This window comes from Aquarana catesbeiana, linkage group LG10 (genome assembly GCF_042186555.1).
Source record: "Aquarana catesbeiana isolate 2022-GZ linkage group LG10, ASM4218655v1, whole genome shotgun sequence".
Lineage (NCBI taxonomy): Eukaryota > Metazoa > Chordata > Amphibia > Anura > Ranidae > Aquarana > Aquarana catesbeiana.
Genome location: NC_133333.1, coordinates 166,308,891 through 166,318,617, shown reverse-complemented (window position 1 = coordinate 166,318,617; position 9,727 = coordinate 166,308,891). Strand labels below are relative to the sequence as shown.

Here is a 9,727-nt window from a genome sequence, read left to right as displayed (position 1 = left end):
ACCTGGTTGATCCTGCCTGGTGCTGCCCTATCCTCTGTAAACTGACCACGTTTATCATGGCTGCTGAGTCCTGACAATGTGGTCAGTTTATGTGCCTCTGTCAACTGCTGTCTCTCCTCTGTCCTCACCCCCCCCCCCTCCCGCCTGTCAGCTCATGTCAGTGCCTGCCCCTCCCTTCCTGCTGCTAAAATAACTGTAATTCTCAGGCAATCCCCAGTGTTCGATAATGCTATGTGCACAGTGTGTGTGCTTTATTAAAAAAATGCAGTTGTATACCTTATTTCAGAGCACCAATTGGCGCTCCCGTGACCGCTCGCCACTCTCCTCCCGACTGACTTTTAGCAGGGGATTCTCAACCCCTTCCACTGTAGCTGTCAGATTGGGAGATGGAATGGCGGTCTGTCACGTGAGCGCCGCTCTGAAATAAGGTATAGAACGGCATTTTTTTAAATTAAAGCACACACACTGGGCACATAGCATTATCGAACACTGGGGATTGCCTGAAAATTACATAGTGGGTTTACAACCACTTTAAAGTGGTTTTAAAAGCTTTTTAAATATTTTTTATTTAGCTTAATACATTCTCTGCATTAAGGTAAAGCAACCTTCTGTGCGCAGGATCCCAACCCCCCCCCCCCCATGCTCACCTGAGCCCGATCTCGATCCAGCGCAGTGTCCTACAGCAGCCTCTCTCCCTCTTCACAGGACAGAGAGCAAGCATTGGCAGCCATTGGCTGTTGTCAATCAAATTCTGTGATGGGAAAGTGGGAGGCGGGGCTGAGCAGTGCTGTCACAGGCAAAGCAGCTCTGGATAGAGCTCACGCAAGTGCCCCCATAGGAAGTGGCTTCCTGTGGGTTTAATTATTTAAGTTGCTATCTGGCATAAAATTTTAGGTTGACATTTTGATAAAAAAGAGGCGTTCAGGTAAAAAGATGTGGCCATATTGTACTGAATCTCTCCAAAAGCTTAGAGGGCTAATTCCCAAGGTTTACCCCTCTATAGCCAGCAAGTACATTGCTGGAACTGAAATGGGGGTAGGATAAATGGTGCTGTTGGCCAAAGACTGACTAATGCCTAATGAGGACTTGCTTACTCTGACCAAAATTAAACTGCACAGTGCTGCGCTAACTTCTGCACTTAGCCAAAACACAATTACAAACCTGGTTTAATCTCCGACCTCCTCGTCATTTATTTCATGTATGTTATTAAAATCAATATAATGTACTCACAAAGGTGCTCAATTTAAGTGCATATACAGTCAGGTCCATAAGTATTGGGACATCCACACAATTCTAATCTTTTTGGCTCTATACACCACCACAATGGATTTGAAATGAAACCAACAAGATGTGTTTTAACTGCAGACTTTCAGCTTTAATGTTAGGGTATTTACATCCAAATCAGGTGAACTGTGTAGTAATTACAACAGTTTGTATATGTGCCTCCCACTTTTTAAGGGACCAAAAGTAATGGGACAGATTAACAATCATCCACCAAACTTTCACTTTTTAATACTTGGTTGCAAATCCTTTGCAGTCAATTACAGCCTGAAGTCTGGAAAGCATAGACATCACCAGACGCTGGGTTTCATCCCTGGTGATGATCTGCCAGGTCTCTACTGCAACTGTCTTCAGTTCCTGCTTGTTCTTGGGGCATTTTCCCTTCAGTTTTGTCTTCAGCAAGTGAAATGCATGCTCAATCGGATTCAGGTCAGGTGATTGACTTGGCCATTACATAACATTCTTCTTCTTTCCCTTAAAAAACTCTTTGGTTGCTTTCGCAGTATGCTTCGGATCATTGTCCATCTGCACTGTGAAGCGCTGTCCAATGAGTTCTGAAGCATTTTGCTGAATATGAGCAGGTAATATTGCCCAAAACACTTCAGAATTCATCCTGCTGCTTTTGTCAGCAGTTACATCATCAATAAATACAAGAGACCCAGTTCCATTGGCAGCCATACATGCCCACGCCATGACACTACCACCACCATACTTCACTGATGAGGTGGTATGCTTTGAATCATGAGCAGTTCCTTTCCTTCTCCAAACTCTTCTCTTCCCATCACTCTGGTACAAGTTGATCTGATCTTGGTCTCATCTGTCCATAGGATGTTGTTCCAGAACTGTGAAGGCTTTTTTAGATGTTCTTTGGCAAACTCTAATCTGGCCTTCCTGTTTTTGAGGCTCACCAATGGTTTACATCTTGTGGTGAACCCTCTGTATTCACTCTGGTGAAGTCTTCTCTTGATTGTTGACTTTGACACACATACACCTACCTCCTCCTCTTGATCTAGCCAACTGTTGTGAAGGGTGTTTTCTTCACAAGGGAAAGAATTCTTCGGTCATCCACCACAGTTGTTTTCCGTGGTCTTCCGGGTCTTTTGGTGTTGCTGAGCTCACCGGTGGATTCTTTTTTTTTTTTAAGGATGTTCCAAACAGTTGATTTGGCCACACCTAATGTTTTTGCTATCTCTCTGATGGGTTTGTTTTGTTTTTTCAGCCTAATGATGGCTTGCTTCACTGATAGTGACAGCTCTTTGGATCTCATATTGGGAGTTGACAGCAACAGATTTCAAATGCAAATAGCACACTTGTAATGAACGTCGGACCTTTTATCTGCTCTTTGTAAATTTGATAATGAGGGAATAACACACACCTGGCCATGGAACAACTGAGCAGCCAATTGTCCCATTACTTTTGGTCCCTTAAAAAGTGGGAGGCACATATACAAACTGTTGTAATTCCTACACCGTTCACCTGATTTGGATGTAAATACCCTCAAATTAAAACTGAAAGTCTGCAGTTAAAGCACATCTTGTTCATTTCATTTCAAATCCATTGTGGTGGTGTATAGAGCCAAAAAGATTAGAATTGTGTCGATGTCCCAATATTTATGGACCTGACTGTAACATAAATCCATAACCTTGAAGATCCTTCCAACCAATTGGTACAAACTGCTGACTGTCAAATCTCCACAGCAGACGTAGGCGTCATTTCAAGCGTGCATGATGACTTACACATTTCAAGGGCATACCCTCTTGATCAAAACAATCTCTCCTTTTTACCTAATACAACTCTTTATATACCTCACTATACTTGGGTATTTTCTTGATATTTTTCTCTTTTTGTTTTGCCCATAGATCCACTTTGACTATGACCTCCATTGCATTTACACCTAATTATCTGTAATATATGCAACTGCACATAATTTCTGTATAATACTTTGCATAAATCCCACAACCGTGGTTTTAAAACAAAGCTAGCACAGGGTAATTTAATGTGGCTTACTATAGATTTAATTCCAATTTCTAAAGCAGGTGAGACTATACCAGTTGTAAAAAGCTGCAGAATTCTATTTAGCCAAATCCTAAGAAACTATTTCATGGCATGAACCTTCAACATTTGTCAAGGATATTTCTTGATCCATAATCACACTGAATGCTATTATACCCCCCCCCCTTTCCCCTTATCTAGCCATTATTCTAAGAGGCATCATTTTATGCTGAAGGCTGTGTGAGGCTCTCTACCTTCTAGGCTGGCTTCATCTGCTTTTAAAATTCAACTTCTGCTCTGGAGATAAGAGAAGATAACCAAGTGGCTTTCAGTGGCAAAAAGGTAATTTATTTTTACAGTTGTCCTGAAAAATTGTATGTTAGTGCAAATAAAAAAAATATCACGGACAGTACTCACTTTTCTCTGTCACAATTGCACTAATACGGCTACAATCACATCAAGTACAGTTGGAGACACACATATTTATAACATCTCATTGCTACAATAATCAGATAAAACCCATTGTGGCCTACCAGGCAGTTATCATTATCATTCCTTGTAACCACTATTAGGCACCATGAGAAAACAATCATTCACTGTTCACTGTCATCACAACCAAAACTCATCCATTATTAGCAATCTTCAAACACCATTTCATCAGCTGCACCTAGTCATCATCCACATCATTATTGTCACACTAGATTATTATTATTCTTCAATCATCAGTAACCACCATCATCATTATTAGTTGCATTCATTAATGATACATCATCCTCATTTTAATTATAGTCAGTTTTCATCATCCATTATCATTAAAAATTGTTTTCGTCATCATCTTGCATTTCTATGAATCTTTGTTATAATTCGTTTTTCGCGATCCATTATGAATACTGTACCTAGCCCTGACTTTCCTTTGCCTGGCTGCAGGCATCTTGGGGTTTGGAGTGCCACAACCACTTTAACTAACCCTCCCACCCCCCTTTTAAAATGAATAATAATGTAATTTGGTATCAGTGATATGTACTTTATAAATCCATTTCAAATTTAAAAATGGGTCCACTTTAAAGAGGAACTGCAGTCTGCTCACATAATTTGTAATAAAAACATCTTTGCCATTCTGAAGCTTCCCTCCAATCACTTTGTATATTATTTTATATATACGGTGATTCTGTACTTGCCAAATATGCTGCAGAAATCTCCATCCATTAAGTCTGGCTGCATCCATTTTTATTTTTTTTTAATTTCTTTTTATTGATTTTAAAGACAAACAAACATAACGTACATACTTCGACAGGCAACATACCAATCGAAGTCGGCCTCGCAGGGCCTACAGTAATCCCCCCTTCCCCCACCCCCCCCCTCCCCCCAACCCCTCAACCCGACCAGCAGTCATATAATAACAGATATGGACCTGTGCATCAAGAATTTCAATTATTTATAAAAACAACCTCTCTTTCCTCTACAATATCTTACATACAAAACATATATACCCGGGAACAATAAATAATTATTAAATTACCAGTAACCAAAAATCGGCAGAATGTTAGTTAGACCACTCCATTACCACCTAGTCAATGAATATTCCTCCTAACTCACTGTAGCTGTAGAGTCCAGCCAAGCCTGCCATACCTTTGTGAATTTCTTGGGACAACCTCTAGAACGGTACGTTGCCTTATATAAGTAAATAACCGAATTAACCAATTTTTTCCAAAAAGATAAATTAGGAGCAGTAGTTTTTTTCCAGTTTCGTAAGATAGCTTTCCTGCCATAGAATAACCCAATATTTAATAATGTGCGATGCGCACGGGAAGGAACAACCTCCTCCACTAGTCCTATTAAACAAACTCTAGGCGTCAATGGAACAGGAGTGCTAAGTACCTCCGCCAGACATTCTGTTATATCTGACCAGAACCTTTGAATGTGTGTACAGCTCCAAAATATATGCTTTGCATCAGCTGGAGTGTGAGAGCATCGCCAACACTGGCTACTCACTGTTGGGTAAATGCAAGACAATCTGGAGGGAGTGAGATATACCCTGTGTAGAAATTTAAAATGAATTAAACGGTCCCTTGCTGAGACTAGATATTTAAACGGATGATCCCACATGTCATCCCAATCCTCGCCCTGGATATCTGCAATCTCTCTCTCCCATCTTTCTCTACATTTGGTGATCCCCAGAGGTGTTTTCTTAAAAAGCGATTTATACACTGAAGATAAGGGCTTGACTAAGTCCTCCTCTAATAGTAAGGTTTCCAATAGTGATGGCAAATATTCTATCCTTTTGCCTGTAATTTGCTCCTTGAAGGCATGGCGCAGCTGTAAGTAGCGAAAGAAAAAGGAGTTGGGAAGGTCATGCCTGGCCTTCAACTGCTCAAAAGTACAAAGCTCCCCCTCACTAGTAATGTCCTTCAAAACCTTAATACCTTTGCATGCCCATATCATAGGATCAGGAAGGGAAAAAAAATGTGGGAGCTTCGGATTCTTCCATAAGGGAGCTGAGGGCGTAATTCCCGTATAGCTGGGAGACATTAAGGTAGTGGCTATTTCCCAAGCCTTAATCGTTGCTTTCATTGATTCTGTCAGAGGTAGACAGGATTTCGGGCCCCTATACAATGCCAGCTTTAAACTTTCGTAAGATCCCAGGTGTGTAGCCTCAACTACTGTGGCAGAATCACCAGAATCCGCCGTCAACCATCTCCTGGCGAAGACCATCTGTCCACCAAGATAGTATTTCTGCCAGTCAGGTAGAGCCAACCCCCCCTGACCCCATGGTTCCTGTAATACTTTAATACGTATACGTGGAGAATGCGGGGACCATATGAAAGATCCTATGATACTGTTTAATGTTTTAAAATACCCTTTGGGAATCCACTCCGGGGAGTGATGTAAGAAGTATAAGATCACGGATGAGAAATTTCATTTTTATGAGACTGACCCACCCCATCAAGGAGACGGGTAGGTGCTTCCATGCCGACGTTTTTTGCTTAAGTCTGTTTACCAAAGGTAGGAGATTTAGGGACATGTAATCCTGAATGTTGGCTGTGACTTTAACCCCTAAATAAGTTATTGATGAGACCCATTGTAGCGGCAAAGTGTCATCTGCTAGTTTTTTTGCTGCAGTTCCCAACGGTAAGATAGATGACTTACCCCAGTTTACTCGCAGACCCGAAAAAGTGGCAAATCTATCCAAAATCAACAAAGCCGCCCTAGGAGACGGGCCTGGATCTTTGAGAAACAGAAGCAAGTCATCAGCATATAATGCAATACATTCATTTATGGATCCTACCCGAATTGCCTGCTGGCTGCATCCATTTTAACTGTGGGCAGCTGAAGCTGCTGCCTGTTCACTTCCTGGATTTACAGAGACACACAGAGGCACACCTCCAGCTCTGCAGCCCTGCAACTCTCATTGGCTCTCTAATGACTCACCCCCCTCCCCTCCTGGCAAACTCTCAGGAGTGTGAGAGAGCTGTGCATGATATCATAAGCCTAGGCTTTTTACCAGACAAGAAACAGGAAATGGGCTGTATAAGGTATTTTCTGCCAGAAAAAAATGTTTTACTATCCAAAGTTAAAACAACAAGGGCAGAAGATTTAATAGATGGAAAAAATGACTGAAGGTCCGCTTTAAAGAAAACCTGACAGGAGTATAAAAAGCGAAAATCCGGTACCTACACCTACCCCAATGCAGATCCCTGTGCAACAAATTGTTGGACCTTAGTGATGTTACATAGATAGCTGATAGGATGCAAGCACAGGCAATAATCAGTATTTGCTGGAGCAGTGTTTCCCAACCAGAGTGCTGCAGCATCCTATGGCAGTGGTTCTCAACTCATGTCCTCAGGACCCACTAACAGGCCAGATTTTAAGTATTAACTTGGGGAGATGCAGACTAGAATACGGCAATCACTGAGCAGCAAATTATATCACCTGCGATGTATTTCAGTTATCTTGCAAACCTGGCCTGTTAGTGGGTCCTGAGGACAGGAGTTGAGAACCACTGTCCTAGGGGATTGTCTGGGTTCCCCCAGGGTGCAGTAAGCACAGGACCTAGCTTGTCCTGGATCAGAGTCATTAGTTGCCAGGGTGCAGGTGGGCCCACTGCAAGAAAAAAAAACGACGACGCTCTAGGGCCAGGACGTACAGTGTCATTATTTGCTATGGGAATGGTGGATGGCTTTCCCGCACCATGCAACGCATGACTTTGACTCAAGGCAGGCAGCATGCAGGGCCGCCCTCATCATTTAAGATTCAAGAGAAGACTGAAGTCTACCTCCTTCAGACCTCCTCCACCTCCCTCCCTCTATCATGCTGCTGGGGCCAAATAAGGGTGTATCTCATGTGATGGAAAGCTCTCATATATAACAGTGTATTAGGAGGACTTTGACATGAAGGGGGGACTCTAATTTAAAAGGAGAGATGCTTTGATGTGAAGGGGAGCTTCCGATGTGAAGTTATATTCATTAAGGCAATTGTGTGCATTATCTTAGGCTCAGGTTTCCTATTGATAAGTAACATTTCCATTTTAGACTGGGGTGCCTCAAGATTTTGTATACTTTTAAAGGGTGCGGAAACTGAATACAGGTTACGAAACGCTGTGCTAGAGGACTTTCTGGGGCAGCAGCTGTAAGTTTAAACTAAGCACCACAGGGTGCCTAATGCAGGGGTGGGATTGTGTTTTTATTTTCCTGACGTGTTTGATTTGTTGTATAACTACAAAAGGCTGCCGCTTTCCATGCCCCCGCTCTCATTTTTCCCTTGAATCTGTTCCTCCAATGCTAAAAAAAATATCTTTAAGAAGTACAATATACTGTATGACCACAACTTCCGGAACCATGGCCATTAATATAGAGCAGTGATGGCGAACCTTGGCACCCCAGATGTTTTGGAACTACATTTCCCATGATGCTCAGCTACACTGCATAGTGCATGAGCATCATGGGAAATGTAGTTCCAAAACATCTGGGGTGCCAAGGTTCGCCATCACTAATATAGAGTCTACCCTTCTTTGTGACTATTGCAGCCTCCACTCTTTTGGGAAGACTTTTCAGTGTGTCTGTGGGAATTTTTGTCCATTCACCCAATTTACCAGTGTGCAAGGTCAATACTGATGTTGAACAAGAAGACCTGACTCACAATCAAAGTTTACATTTATGTCAATAGGTTGTCAATGCTCTGTGCAGGCCACTTGAGTTTTTCCACATCAAGCTAATCAAACAATGTCTTTGTGGAGCTGGCTTTGCGCACATGGTCACAGTAATGCTGGATCCGAAAAGAGCCTCCCCCAACCTCCCACAAGGTTGAAAGCGCACAGTTGTCTGAAATGGTTTGCTGTAGCATTACCAGGACCCTTCAACAGAAACACCTGAACCCAATAATTTGGAGGGGGGGTCATGTACATTTGGCCATTTTGTGTATTTCTCTTTGGAACAGTAGACAGTTTTTTTACTTACCTGGATGCATTTTCACCTTCTTGCACAGGTTTCTTCCAGCACCATTCTTATACACTGGCTTAATGCAGATCTTAGTGGAGGTCCCTTCAGACAGGCCTGTAAGCTGTACACTGTGAGTCTCTGGAGCCACACTAATTGTAGATGAGCGGCCAGCTTGTCTCCGACATCTTATCTGATAGCCCTGTACATCTCCATCTGCAGCGCCCCAAACAGCCTTCAAGCTGTTGGATTGTAGGTCCTCAATGCGCAGGTACTTCACTTTAGTGCCATCTGTATGGGAAGAACATGTTGGAATTGAGACTTGAGAAGGAAAACTAAATATAGATTACTTAAACATTTTTTAACATTTGCCAGATCAGTTATGCCACAATGCTGCTAATTTCCTATTGACACTTATAATAATATAGTTCATGCTTGTTCCAGGTCAGTTCCCTGAACGCAGGCAGGGTGCATTTGGGGAAAGGTACCTGCACCCACACAGCAGCAGTGGGTCCGTTCAGTCACGTTGTAACTTACATGAATGGGACTGCCTGCATGCAGCTGCATGGGACACTGGTGCATCCCCGTGCGGGCAAACACAGCCCACGTACAGGTATACACTTAAGTATGCCTATGTGAATGAGGCCTAAATGCTTGCTATCATGATGTACTAAATGAAAAAAAATATAGGCTACCAATGCTAATCTCCCTTTCTAAAAACTCTAGTCACTTTGCTGTCAAAATTATCTATTGCAGGCATCACTAAATGGCGGACCGTGGTCCGGATCTGCACTGAGTGACATTCCCATCCAGACTGCTGCAGCCCTGTCATTTAGGAGCCTGGTCTCGTGCTCTTTTTTGCCTGGTTGTGCTGCTGTTTACTTCCCCCAGCTGCCATGCTATCATCCTTGCAGCAGGGCAGAGAATGGGAGAGGTGGCAGGTCTGGGATGTTGGGCGGTTGTAGCAAGCAATCAGCTTGTTAACAAGGGTGAGGACAGTGCTCTAAAGGGGGGAGGACAGT

General features: G+C 42.7%; 1 protein-coding gene across 2 annotated transcripts in view; it reads right to left on the bottom strand.

Annotated features, from left to right (window-relative positions):
- The window catches only part of VWA1 (von Willebrand factor A domain containing 1), a 212,419-nt gene that overhangs the window by 9,041 nt on the left and 193,651 nt on the right, over window positions 1-9,727 (bottom strand). For both annotated transcript variants that reach the window (XM_073602888.1, XM_073602889.1), the window contains one exon: window positions 8,727-8,996. In XM_073602888.1, coding sequence (XP_073458989.1) covers window positions 8,727-8,996 — 270 coding nt within the window. The remainder of the gene's footprint in view (window positions 1-8,726; window positions 8,997-9,727) is intronic.